The sequence below is a fragment of the Camelus bactrianus genome, chromosome 34 (assembly GCF_048773025.1).
Source record: "Camelus bactrianus isolate YW-2024 breed Bactrian camel chromosome 34, ASM4877302v1, whole genome shotgun sequence".
In the NCBI taxonomy this organism is placed as follows: domain Eukaryota; kingdom Metazoa; phylum Chordata; class Mammalia; order Artiodactyla; family Camelidae; genus Camelus; species Camelus bactrianus.
Genome location: NC_133572.1, coordinates 6,228,721 through 6,243,524, shown reverse-complemented (window position 1 = coordinate 6,243,524; position 14,804 = coordinate 6,228,721). Strand labels below are relative to the sequence as shown.

The following is a 14,804-nucleotide window of genomic DNA, read 5'->3' as shown; positions in this document are numbered from 1 at the left end:
TATTAGTTTTCTACAAACAAATAGAGCTAAACATAGAGATTTGTTAAAATAATACAATGTTGACTTACTAGTATGAAATATCAGATCTTGAGGAAAAACCATATTTCTATAAAGTGAATGTGTAGAGGAGCTCTATGACACTGGGCTTAGAGAAAAATTAAACAGCTTTGATCATGTTTGATATAAGTGATCCTACTGAAAAAATATTTTAAAAGTGAGCCCTTTTCTTATGACCAGATGTTGATGCAAAACAAAACAAAACAAAAACAGAAAAATGAAAGTGTTGTGAAAATACCAATATCTGAGTATGTATCAAAACAAACCTGTTTCATGAGTTTAAAATATGTTTAATGAGTTGGATTTTCTTAATAATCACATATTTCCTGTTAAAAAAAAATCCCACCGCTCTGATTCAAAGAAACAAACAATTATTAAAACATGAGCAGAGAAATTTAATAGGCTTTTTATTAAAGAAGGTACACAGATGGCCAACAGGTACATGAAAAGATGCTCTACAATCATCAGAGAAAAAAATTAAAATCTCATACCTGTTAGACTGGCTGCCATCAAAAAGATAAGAGACAGGTGTTGGCAAGAATGTGTAGAGAAAGGAACCCTTGTCCACTGTTGGTAAAAATGTAAACTGGTACAGCTTCTATGGAAAACAGTATGGAAGTTCCTCAAAGAATTTAAAATAGAACTACTGTATGATCCAGCAAGTTTCTCAATGTCTCATCGCTCCTTTCATGACAGTATTATAGCTTTAGTTTATTACTGTGTATTATTTCACTATATGGCCATATCACTTTTTATGTAGCAGCATTCTTATTGAAGATCATGGTTTTTGTAATTTTAAATCTTTAATGAAAATGAATAAATTTTACAAATAAGTAGATAAATTTTAAAAGATGTCTAAAATTATGTCTTTAGAAAAAGCTGGGCAGATCGTTCATGCCAGGTTATGCCAGATGCCTTCAGAGAGCCTCTGTCAAACACCTGTGCTTCCAAATTGTCCAGCCAAGGAGGCAGAGGAGCTAGGGAATGCATCGTATTTTCTCCCTGTATCCTGTCCTCTTTAGTCAAAGTTTGCTCTGGAGGAAGTTAATTCTCTATGTCAGTCAGGGTTCTCCAAAGGAAAAGAGCTAAATAGAAACACATTGAGAGAAAGAGAGAGAGATTTACTTTGAAGAATTGGCTCATGTGATTATGGAGGCTGTTAAATCCAAAATCTGCAAGGAAGGCCAGCAGACTGAAAACTCAGGGAAGAGTCAAAGTCCAAAGGTTGTCAGGCTGAAGACTCAAGGAAGAGTTAACATTTTAGTTCAAGTTTGAAGGCTGTCTGCTGCCAGGATTCCTTCTTATTTGGAAGAAGTCAGTCTTTGTTTTATTAAAGCCTTCAACTGATTGGATGAGGCCCACCCACATTAGGGAAGGCAATCTGCTTTACTCAAAGTCCACTGAATTTAAATCTCATCCAAAAAACATCCTTACAAAATTATCTGGAAGAGTATTTGACCAAATATATTTGACTCAGATATATTTGGCCCAGCCTGGTTGACACAAAAAGTAACCCTCTCCCACACTTATGGATCTCCCCAGTTCAGCACATACTGGAGAACATAAGCCAAATTCACTGCAGTGAATCACAGCACTTTCTCTGGATGGAGAAGCAACGGAAGGAGAAGGAAGCCTCAGCTGAGGCCTTGCATAGCAACAGACTTCAGGAAGTCCACACAGATGGCTCAAGGAGAAGGGAGCTCAGTAGACCTTACCACACACCCATCTTTTTAACCTTGTGTGCCAATAGGTGAGAACCAAGTTAGTCAGTGAAAACAGTAACCACAAGAACAGACTTTAAACAGACAGGATTCTACTACTGGAAAACTGAAGAAAATGAAAGCACTGAATTTCAAGCAAAGTAATTACATTAGAGAAAGATTTAAAAGGTGACCCTAAGCAGTGTCTTGGCTTCACCCCATTACCAAAAGCATCATCTTCAGTTTGTTTATCAGTATAGAGACTAATTTATTAAGCACCTACAAATATACATCTGAAGGTCATTTAGGGCTTTGTCTCCTCATCTGGATGTACATGTCTGGCTTTGAACAAATCCACTTCCTCTCCGAGTAGTGCCTGGCGCTGCTGGCCCCTTTGTCATTCAAATAGGCACATTCGCCTCCTCCTTTAATAGGAAAACTGCAATGGAAGAAGCAGAATCAATCAGTTGGTCACTGGACAATCCTTCAAAAGCAGAGAGAATAAAGATGGAAAAATAAACAACATTAACTCAGCTTCTAAATAGAAGACACATCACACATACCATCTCTTCAATATTAAAAATTACCCAGTAAGATATTTATTATTATTATCTCTTTCTATAAACAAAAACAACAAAAACCTTTGAACTTCCCAAGGTCCCGTAACAAATAAAACTAGGATTTATACCTAAATCCATGAAAAACCAGGGCCTAAGCTATTTCCACCTTCCTCACTCTGAGAAAGAGAAAAGTGAAGAAATGCTGCTATGTTGCAAGTACCTTCTTTTCATTCTTAGGGCCAGATTTTCTCCTGGCTTATGTGTTGATCACTAACTAGTCAATGGGCTTTGATTAGCTGCAGCTACAATAAATCAACTAGAGAGTCAATGAAGCAAATCTATCTTCCATCTATAAGCGTAGTGTTCTTTTTCTTTTTTTTTAACATTTTTTTATTGAGTTATAGTCATTTTACAATGTTGTGTCAATTTCCAGTGCAGAGCACAATTTTTCAGTTATACACGAACATACACATATTCATTGTCACATTTTTTTTTCGCTGTGAGCTACCACCAGATCTTGTATACATTTCCCTGTGCTCTACAGTATGACCTTGTTTATCTATTCTGCATATGCCTGACGGTATTTACAAATTTTGAAGCGCAGTGTTCTTTACTACATCCAAAGCTCCAGTTGGCTCGTGGGAAAGGTCAGACCCATAGTCTTTTCTCAGCATTTTCAGCAATATTCCACTTCCTTAAATAGCTGGAGACCTCAGCAGCTTTTTCTAAGCCCCAGATTTCACGACAGTCTTCATACTTCCCTGGTTGTTCTAGTACTAAAAATATGATGCAGTTAAGCTGAGTTTCATGGCCTGACACAGACATTTGGGTCAGCATTTAGACTGTAACTTTCTCCACTTTGCTAGTTGAAATTTCAGTACTCTGATGGGATTTGCTAATTGTTGAGACATGCTAGGTCTTAATAAATATAATATTTTTCGTTTCTATAGTGATCATCAGTTTTCAATAACTGGATAGTTAACAATGTATTTGATCCTTAAAACACTTTTAGACAGAGTAAATACATCAGAATTGTAAAGAAAGAAAGGTTAATTCTAATATTTATCAAGCATCCAAAATTAGGCACTGCAGATACCACAGTGGATAAATACACATTCTAATTCCTATAACTTACTATCTGTCCAAGGTCAAAGAGTTAATGAGTAAGAACTAGCTTTCAGACCTACTAATGTCCAGTCCAGGGCCCTTGTCACTAAATGTTTTCAGTGTTGACTATTTTATCATCATAAAGCAGCTTTTCAAAATCCCCTCATCTCCTCAGACAAGAAAGCATTTAGTGAAAATATCTGAATCCAAGTCTCCCAGCATTATCCAAACTGTTTTCAGTAATAGGAAGATCTTATAAATATACAATTGAGATTAAATTTGACAACGCCAAACTTTGCCTGTCCTATACCTTATAGCTATAATTTTATAAATATCAGGTATTATTACCATCTCTCATCATCCCCCGTAAAGGGCCAAAGACTGATGCAATGGTAGTTTAATTTAGCAACTTATCTTGCATTTACGCAACATTTCAAAGTTCAGCACATCACAGTCATACACCTCAAAACTCTGATCCTCATGTCAACCATAAGATCAACAGGGCAAGTACAATCGATTTTGTGACAGAGGTAAGTAAGCTGTTGCATGGTTTGCTCAAACTGAAAAAGTTGGTAAATGGCGTAGGCAAGATTGGCATCAGATCTGTAGTCCTTGTACCACGCCACCTGCGATAGGCTTTGGGTTGCTTCAAAGAGCTTGCAAAGCCCTTGCAACACACCAACTGGCACTTCCTTTATGACTAGTCTTAAAATAAGAATCTTTAGAGCAAACAACTGAAGAACACTCTCATTTTCAGGCAAAGTAAATTCAAACACAAACATTGCTGCCGTAGTTTTCAGAACTTACGAACTGTTCCATTCAGTGCCATTTATCCATTTCCACAGCTGTCCTTCTTCTCTGCTCAGCCCAATCCAGTGGTCGTAAGGGCCTTTATACCTTAAGAGGAAATCCTTCCAGAAAACACAGAGATGATATTCATTAACCTGGCATTACCCAGCCTCTCCCAGAAGAAATGCTGCATTTACGCTGGATTTTTAACTGTTCTTTTAATTTTCTTCTTGTTAATCTTATATTGCATAATAATACACAGAGAATACATTTAAGCTATCTATTTCTGTCAGTACTGCATCCGTTGTACACCTTCAGTTTGGGTGTTTTGTGTTCTCATTTACTTTGTGTCAATGTATTTTCTAATTCCCCTGTGATTTCTTTTTTCATCATTGGATATTATGAGTGAGTTCTTTAGTTTCCACATGGCTGTGAATTTTTCTGTTTTCCTTCTGTTATTGATTTCTAGCCTCATTCCATTGTGACTGCAACAGGAACTTGGCATGGTTTCAACCTTCTTGATGTTTTAAAAACATGTTTGTTTTAAAAACAAACCTTGGGTTTATCCTGCTAACACAGCAAGTCATTATATACTTAACACAACTGAGATGCACCGTTTTGATGAGCAGATCATTTTTTGGAAACACTATTTTCATACTACATAAAATACAAGAGCTTAGGGTAACATGAGATTAACTCTACTGTTGAACCTGTTAGTAAGGTTTTCATTTTTTTTGTCCTTTTCAGCTCCAGAATTTGTTTGGTTCCTTTCTACCTTTTTATTGATATTCTCATTTTATTTATATCATTTTCCTGATTTCTTTTCATTTCTTGCCTGTGGTTTCCTTCAGCTCACTGAACATATTTTAAACAGCAGATTTAACATATTTGACTAAAATTTCCAACGTCTAAGTTCCCTTAGGGATGATTTCTGTCAGGTATTTTTTTTCCTATGAATAGTCTATTCCTTTATATGTTTTGTAATTTATTGTTGACAGTTAGAAATTATGGGTATTTTGTGATAACTGAATCTTATTCTTCTGTTCTTCAGGGATTCTTGAATTTTTGATCATTGAAGCTTGGAGCCATCTCTTTGTGATGTTTCAGAACTGTTTTTTGCAGAAAACGTATTCCCTTTTGCATGTGGTCACTAAAATCTCTGTTCTGTTATCTCTCTATGATCCACAAGTTATCTGCCAAATATTTTCTTAAATGTTTGGTCCTCAAAGGGGAAAAATCAAACGCTATTTCTTTATGACCCTTGGAAACCACTTCAGTTGGTGGAGTTTTAACCAACTCCTTTGTGCCTGCCCCTTAGCAATGAAAAGCAGATCTCAGAAATGACAGTACATAACCCCAGTATCTGGAGGTCCTCATTGCCAACCCCGGCTCCAGCAAGCTGCACCAGGACCAAGGACAGCAGTCCCCTGGCTCCCTGCTATAATGGGGTGTGAAGAATGGTGGCCACTACTGAGCAGGAAGGCTGAACTTCACTAGATAAACTGAAATTTACCAACCTCTTCAGCAAGTGTTCAACTAGACTCCACAGTTTCAAATTAGTTATTTTGGAGAGTTTCTGTCAATTCAATAGTTATTTAGGTGGAGGCACAAATTCCAGGGGCTTCCCACTCTGCTGTCTTCCCCAACATCACTTCTCCTTGACTTATTTTGAAGCAGTGTTATTAACTTCACAGAAATTTAAAATTGTTTCCACCTCTAATTTTGAAACCCCTATTTGCACAACTCTTGCTCATAATGAGACAGGAAGGGGGCAGGGTACAGCCATTCAAGGAATGCTACAGCAATTAACATCAAAATGGTAAAAGATTCAACTCCTAGGAGGCCTTGAGGCTCAAGATGGTGTGAGATTTAACTTCTAGCAGGTCTTGAGCTTCATTATATGCTCACTGTAATATATTAACATGGTGAATAACGTGCCCACAGGCACCAGGGCAGTCCCAAGGCTGGCCACAAAAGGTCAGAGTGGGAAATGGCCAACTTCCTGGGAATCCCAGCCCCTTCCCCAGACTAGTCAGACTGGTCCTTCCACTTACTAGCATATGAAGCCCCTGAGCCCATAAAAACTGTCAACACTGCCCCCGCACCACCCCCCCCAATTCGGAGACGGCTCATACTCTGTCTATGGGGAATGTACCTACTTTTAATCTGAGCACCCAACCCTCACACTTCATGGCCTTTCTCTTGCCTTTCAGTGTATCTCTCTGAAGAAATTTACCTTTACTCAACTGTGGCTCGCTCTTGAATACTTTCTTGCGCAAAGCCAAGGACCCATACTTGGTGGGGCACATCCCAGGGGCTCAAATGAAGCCTGGGAAAGGCCCCCCTCACGCCCCACATCCATTTTTCCTGCTTCAATAAGTCAAAGAAGGCACTGGCTTGCTCTCTGACTATCTTCCTGCTGTGAATGTTAGGGGAATTATAGACGGCACACATCAGAATGAAGGACCTGCTGGATTCCTCTCTTCTTATGCTGAAAATTAAGTATCTACGTAAGTATAAAAACACAAAGAATATCATAGTGTCTTAATGGGGTCAAAAATTTTTATTCTAGCCAGAAGTATTTTCTTACCAGTTCCTGGAGAGTTTCAACCTGAACAAGGTCAGCACCTTGTGAGTTACAAAATCTCTGGCTGAATGTCCAGTTCTTGGTGTCATCAGAAAAGTAGAAACACTTTCTTTGGAAACCAATCCAGTATTCTGGGCATGCAGGTACAAGACATTCTGATGGGTTTTGGTGGAAGATAGCTCTAGTTACTGAAATGAAAAACAACTGAAGTTTATATTTTCCTACATAGTTTTCCAAGCAGAGCAATCCCCAGATGGGCTTTCTAGAGAACAGGCCCTTTCATGTTCCCCACCTCTTGCTTAAAGAAAAACTTCTATTTCCTGAATCTTCCCTGAATTTCAAGAAGTCTTACTCACCAGTTAATTATCAGAGAAGTCAGAACACACACAGACAAAGAATAGCAATCAGGCAGGAGAACTGGCAACAATTTAAACAATGATCACTCAGACAGCAGTCACTGTGTGTTTATTTTCCCCTGAAGCACACAGGTAGCAATCAATGATTCACATTCCTAAATTGTTTTTTCAGAAATCAGACTCCCGTATGATGAAACCAAGCACTTAAATCCCAGACCATGGAGAACTAGAAGGTTAATGATTGAAATTCCTGAAACATCACCCTGTGACCTCACTTCCAGCCAATCAGAGAGCTGTGCACGTGCTGATCACGCACTCCACAACCCTTTCCCTCACTCTGTCTTTAAAAACCCTTCCCTGAAAGCTGCTGGGGAGTTTGAATCTTTTGAGCATTAGCTGCTCATTGCTCCCTGATTGGTGTCCTGCAGTAAACACTGCACTTCCTTCACCACAACCAGGTGTCAGTAGCTTGGCTTTGCTGTTCTTCAAGTGAGCAGACCCAAGGTGAGTTTGGTAACACAAATGCTTTCTAATGCATTTTCCACCAGTTTTGTGAAATACTAAAAGTGCTATCGCATCTGCTCTGATTCATGCAGCATGTGTGTTGTGGAAATAAAAGCAAATCTTTGTCTCCAGCTATGACAGAATAGAGACTGCTACACATACTGGACAACAAACCTATTGACCAAAGTTCAAGCAAATCTTTCTTCTTTGTATTTGTTTTACAAAATTCAAGTTTTGTTAGAGAAAGTGGTGAGTAATCACTCTGCTCCACATTTCTGTCCAGAGGTGATCTTGAGCAAATATCTAAGAAATCTTGGTAGGTGACCATGAGGATGACCATGAAGGGTTAATTATTACTTCTGTCTTAAGTCCATTGTCCAAGTTCAATCATATACAAGTTTTATCATTACAACACCAACCAGTAAACTGAAGCACAGAGTAGTTATTAGAGCTGTCCAAGGTTACAGAGCATCACAAGTAAAAGAGCTGAAATTCAATTTCGAGACATCGGAATCCAGAATCTGCACTCAGATCTGTGCCCTTAAACGTTACACTCTCACTTGTAATTTGACTGGCAACTTGGTGACCTGAGAGCAATTTAATAAAAGATGAACAAGTGGTGAGGATGACAAAGGACATAAAAATATAAGAGGACATGAGCATATACTTCAATAAGTTATTACCTGTCTTTGAATTAAATCGTAAATTTTATTTTAAATTGCTCAGAGTTATAGGTTTCTGTATTATTCTGATCACACCAAAACTTATCAAGAAGACTGACCTGGGACCTCAATGTTTTTTGGCCCTCTCTTCTTTTCAATGTCATTAGCCTATACCCTAACTAATATGTTGTTTAAAAAATACACACTGAATCCTTGCCCAAAAGTCAACCATAAACACAATTTTACAAACTGTACACATAGGCTGTTACTGGACTATTTCAATATATCTTCTACCAGAATCCTAGGCCCAATGACACTGAAGTGATTTTAATTGAAAACGTAGTTTCTGAGAAAAAATATATATAGTAAAACCACATGATAAAAGGCCTGGTAACAACGTAAATTAAAGCATAATCTGACTGTCAATTGGGTTCTGCTTTCTGTAGATTCTGGTCATTCCATTAAATTTGTGGCAATGTGACTTCTATCTTACCCAGTTAAAACTTAAAACCCTCTTATAAGGTTATTGGAATTTAATTCACTTGGTGAAATAAAAAAAAAACTATTAGGAGCTATAAAAGACAAGAAAATTATCATGTCTTCTTTTAGTAAATGGAATTCTCTAGGTGAACAAAGATTGCAATTCACTTACCGAAAAAAGTAACCAGTACACACACCATGAATGTCAGACATAGGATAAGAACCACATGTAGTTTCAGGATAGGTTCACCAGGATGCCTTTTGGAAGGACAATAAACTGGAAAAATCATCAAAAATTATTTTTTACATTAAATACAGACATCAGACTACTAGATGCATTCCTCATCAAAATGTTACTTCCGTTTAATTTCTCCTCTTTTCACCAGAGAGATCTAGTGACCTGTCACTTTACGAATTTACAATTCAGTCTTTAAAGTTGTATTGTTCATAGAAGTTAAAATTAAACACACAAACTATGAATTAGCCTTGCTGTGTCTTGAACTAGCTTGGTACATTTGTCACGATTGATGAGAGAATTATCAGTACATTATTATTAATTATAAGTTTATAGTTTGCATTAGAGTTCACTCTTTGGGTTGTACATTATGGGTTTTGACAAATGAATAAGGAAATGTACCCACCGTTAGTGTCATACAGAAGGTTTCCACCGCTCCCCAAATCCACTGTGCCCCACCCATTCATTTTTCTTGCTCTCACCCAACCCCAAAACCCTGGCAACCGCTAATCTTTTTACCATCTCCCTTGCCTTTTCCAGAATATCATAGAAGTAGAGTTATAGCACGTGCCTTTAGATAGCCGCCTTTCCCGTATCAATAGCATTTACGGTTCCTTCATCTCTTTTTGTGTCTTGATAGCTCATTTCTTTTTATCACTTAATAATACTCCAGAGTATGGATGTAATAGTTGATGAATTCACCTATTGAAGGACTTCTTTTTTTTTTTTCAATTTTTCTCTCCTTTTTGGATGGGGTGGTGGTAATTAGGTTTGTTTATTTACTTATTCATTTTTAGAGGAGGTGCTGGGGATTGAACCCAAGACCTTGTGCATGCTAGGCATGCACTCTCACGCTTGAGCTATATCCTCCCCCAAAGGACTCCTTGATTGTTTCCAAGTTTTGCAATTATGAATAAAGTGGCTATATACACTCTTGTTCAGATTTTTGTGCGGATGTAGGTTTTCAGTTCATTTGGGTAAATACCAAAGAGTGCAATTTCTTGGTCATAGGGTAGGAGTATGTTCGGTTCTGCAAAACGCTGACAAACTGTCTTCCAAAGTGGCTGTGCTATTTTGCAGTGCGGCAGCAGTGAATGAGAATGCCTGTTGCTCCACAGCATCACCAGGACTGGCGTTTAGGATTTCAGCCATCCTAATGGGCACGTGGTGGTCACATTGTTGTTTTGATTTTCAGCCCCCTGATGTTGTTCTACCAAGCAGAATATGATTATTTGCACTCTGTGTATCTTTTTTTTAGTAAGGTGTCAGTTTAGAGCTTTTGCCCACTTTTTAACTGGGATTTTTGTTTTCTTACTGTTGAGTTTAAGAATTCCTTATATATTTTGAGTATCAATCCTTTATCAGATATATGTTTTGCAAAGATTTTCTCCAGTCTTCTCATTCACTTAATGGTATTTTTTATAGAGCAGAAGTTTTTTATTTTGATGACCCTAACTTTATTTTTTTTTTCTTTCATGGATCATGCTTTTAGCATTGTATTTAAAAACTCCTTACTGAACCCAAGGTCACCTAAAATTTCTGTGTTATCTTCTAGAAGTTTTACAGCTTTCCAGTTCACATTTAGGTCTTTGACCCATTTTAACTTTTGTGAAAGGTGTAACGCCTGGGTCTAGATCCTTTTTTTTTTTTTTTTTTTTGCATATGGCTGTCCAGTTGTTTCACCACCATGTGTTGTAAAAACTGTCATTTCTCCATTGCCTTTGCTCCTCTGTCAAAATCAGTTGATGAGAGGTGAGTCTGTTTCTGGGGTCTCTTTTCTCTTCCATTGGCCTGTTTGTCTACTTTTTCACCAATACCACACAGTCTTAATTGCTGTAGCTTTATAGTAACTCTTGAAGTTAGGTAGTGTCAGCCCTCCAACTTTGTTCTTCAAAACTGTATTGGCTATTCTGGACTTTTCATCTTTCTGTGTAAACTTTAGAATAAGTTTGTAGATACCAATAAAATACCTTGGTGGGACTTTGAATTGAATGACTAGATTAAGTTGGGGAGAACTGACATTGTGACATTATTGAGTCTTTCTTTCCAAGTACATGGAATATACCTCCATTTATATTTTTACTAATTTCTTTCATCAAAGTTTTATAGTTTTCTTTATACAAATATTATATATATATATATATGGTTATATTTATTCAATTTTTTGTTTCATGCTAATATAACTGGCATTGTGTTTTTAGATTTTTAAAATTTTCTTTATGGATGTCAGTTTTCTATTTTAATTCCATTATGGCCCGAGAGCATATATTGTATGATTTTTCTTCTTTTAATTTTTAAGCTATGTTTTAAGGCTCAGAATGTGGTCTAACTTGGTAGATGCTTAATGGGACCTTGAGACAAATGTATATTCTACTGTTGTTAGATAAAATAGTTTTATCTAATTACTGCTTTCTTTAATTTGTGGGATCTGATGCAAACTACAATTAGTTACAGTCAGAACTGAATTGAATTACAGGATACCCAATTGGTGTCAGAACACAAAGCCACAGAAGATATACTGGTCAAAGAAACTGGGTACTATATCCTGTGGAGTTTCCTTTCCCTGGGTTCCTGCTCCAGTCAGGTGTGGTGCCTGTATCCAGTAGTGTACCTCTTCAGTTCTGGGGCAGTGATTTTCCATATCACCTCAGTTGTCTGGTCGATATAAGAAGAGATGTTGTTTTTTTTTTTTCAGTTTTTTCTTGTTCTATAGATGGGAGCAATGACTTTTAAGCCCCTTTTATGGTAGACCAGATATCTAAAGTCCTTTAGAAGACAGTTTTCTCTTTTATGCCCTGGTGCTAAATTCATATACCCACAGGACAGGACAGGACAGGACAGAGGTCTCAGGTTAAGCCTAAACCATAAATTCTAGGCATCTATGAACATTTCTGAGGGCAAGAGGATAGGCCAGTCAAGAGATCTCAAATGGGAGGTGGGGTTATCTGAAAAAGCATGGACCAAAGGCAAAATAGGCTGGGTTAATACAGAAAAGAAAGGGGGAAGATATATAGCTCAGTGGTAGCACGTGTGCCTAGCATGCATGAGGTCCTGGGTTCAATCCCCAGTACCTCCATTAAATAAATAAATAAATAAACCTAAATACTCCCCCTGCCCCCCAGAAAAACAAACAATAAAATTTTTAAAAACAAAATAAAAAAGGAAAGTTGATTAATAAAAACTTTTTGTCATTTTATTGTAAGTGCTATCAAGGACAGAACTTGGTCGATTTGCTTGCCATTTCGTTGTACCTCCAGCATCTAGATCAGTGTCTATGAAATAGAAAGGATTCGATAAACACCGGACAAATGGGTGATTCTGGTTCCATGTAAGTGGAGTTAGCACAACACAGACTGTCTCTCCTACTGAATGTAACTATAAAGCCTTGACAGAAAGCACAGAGCAGCTACTTGAGGACTCTAAAAACTATATAGCAGCAGTAATTCTATGAAAAACACCAGAATTTGAGCCACCAAGTCCGTGTTGAACAAGCCCTCCTCCGTCTCCCCAGTGGCCGTGCCCTGAGTGTAACACACCCAGAAGCCAGGGATGGAGCGCCCATCAGGGCACAGACCGAGAGAGCCTCCGGAGAAGCAGTCCGGCTCCGCCTTGAGTAGGGAAGTGAGCTCCTAACCCAGACAGTATGAAATTACCTCATTTTTTTCTCTCTTTGTTCTCCATTCTTGTGTGCCTCAAACCTGGGGCAATCTCAAGACAGCAGCAGCAGTGACAATCACGACACCTCGTGCCCGAATCCCGGAGGGAGGTGAGCCACCCTCTTCACTTGGTGGAACTGTGGTTCCAAGAAGGTGGAGCCAAGTGCTTTGCTTTCTTCCGCCTCCTTTCTCTTTCCTCCTGCTATGTGGGCTTACAGATGCAGCCACAATTGTAGAAGTGCATGTTCTAGCAGGGTAGCTACAGTCACAAATTTCTGGCTGAAGGATGGAAAGAAAAAAGCTTCTGGGAACCGATGACAAAGATGGAGGAACTCTGTAGAGACCTCTGAACCTTATTTGTTAACTCCTGGCCTCACCTCTACCCTCCACATACACACACAAGCTGTGCATGTGTACCCTTGACTCAAATTAAAGCACTGAAGACATTAAGACCTAAATTATTTATAATAGAACATTGCCACAATCCCAGATCGGCCACTGGGTGAAGCACTTACAAGAAATATCTGAGTAACACTCCAAAGGCTCTGAAAACTGAACTGACGTTGGGACCAGAGACCACAGAAGGCCTAAACATAGGTAGAGTGATTTCCTGCTAAAACCAATGCTACTTACGTGCTCTAAAAATATAGACACAGTCCAAGAGTCTCATAAAAAAAACTTATTCAAAATGTCCAGAATATAATCCAAAATTATTCAGCATATGAACAGCCATGAAAGTTTTCACTTGCATGGGGAAAGGCAGTCAACAGAACCCATGCTGAAGTAATGCAGAGGCTGCAATTATCTGGCAAATATTTTAAAGCAGCTGTTATAAAAATACTCAAAGTACCAAATGAATGAAGAAATAAATGAAATAATTTAACAAGAATTAGAAATCATCTTTTTCTCATCTCAATTGCCTTCTCTCTAAGTTGATTACTACTTTTATCAAGGACAAAAATACCTTTTCTATCCTAAATTATGGTACCTCAATTTTCCCCAACTAATAAAAATTACCTGGATTGAACCCAGGACCTCATGGATGCTAAGTACATGCTCTTCCACTTGAGCTATCCCTGCCCTCTTGCTCAGCTTTTTGATTTGTAAATATCTTTTACTTACTTTTTAATGTTTTCTCTCCTATGATCTCCCATGATAGGTTTTCTACCTTATTGAATAATAATAATACGTTACGTCTGTGTAACACTCCACAGTTGGTACTCTTCTCAGTGAAATTAATCATTTCATTCTCAGTCATAAATTTAGCTCAACTCTGTCCTCTCACATCTTTCTCTTAATAATCCCCTCTTTGTACCTGTTAGTGCAAGGACTTCAATATCTGCTAATGGTCACACAAATTATAAAGCAGTATGTGACCTCCAGCACCTCGTCTCTCATCCTTGGAAGCTCTGTACCAGTTAACCATTTTCGGTGTAAAAACTAGAGTCCATCAGTATCACTACCTTCCCACCCTGATTACCACACTCACTCCATGCAGCCCAGCCTCTTACCTGAATTTTTAATCAATTCAGTTGGAACAAAGTCTTTCTCTATGTTATCAGCACTATGCATTTTGTCTTCCATTTTAAGAGTAAGCTAAAATTGCAGTCAACCGTTTGAGCTTCAAGAAGCATGTAAAGTAGAAACCATTTGAAATTAGCATTAAGGAAATGAAATGGTTAAGCTAGGCAAAATATGAGTGGTGTAAAGATAGATCAGTGAAACACGTCATAACAGAATACACTGAGTTTTTCCGTGATCTCTTTAACAGGTAGTGAAGGTACAAAAACAGATCTATGGATCAATAGATAAGAATAGAGAGCCCAGAAACAAACACACAAACTTTTGGTCAATTAATCTTTGACAAAAGATGCAAGAATATATAATGGAGTAAAGACAGTCTCTTCTTCAGTGTTGGGATAACTGTACAGCTGCATGTAAAGCAGTGAAGTTAGAACACCCCCTCACACCATACACAAAAATAAACTCAAAATGGTTTAAAGACTTAAAGATAAGACAAGAAACTATAAACCTCTTAGAAGAAAACATAGGCAAAGCATTATCAGACATAAATCTCAGCAGTGTTCTCCTAGGGCAGTCTACCCAGGCAA

At 38.0% G+C, this 14,804-nt stretch overlaps 1 protein-coding gene across 1 annotated transcript; it reads right to left on the bottom strand.

The window, feature by feature from the left end:
- Positions 1-447: 447 nt before the first annotated feature.
- LOC105062189 (C-type lectin domain family 2 member D) lies at positions 448-14,355 on the bottom strand. Its single transcript, XM_010946385.3, has 5 exons — positions 14,205-14,355; positions 8,975-9,079; positions 6,804-6,988; positions 4,232-4,335; positions 448-2,196 (listed from the first exon to the last, which is right to left on the bottom strand). Exons 1-5 carry the CDS (start codon positions 14,275-14,277, stop codon positions 2,058-2,060), a joined length of 606 nt encoding a protein of 201 aa, XP_010944687.2. The 5' UTR covers positions 14,278-14,355; the 3' UTR covers positions 448-2,057.
- Positions 14,356-14,804: the final 449 nt, after the last annotated feature.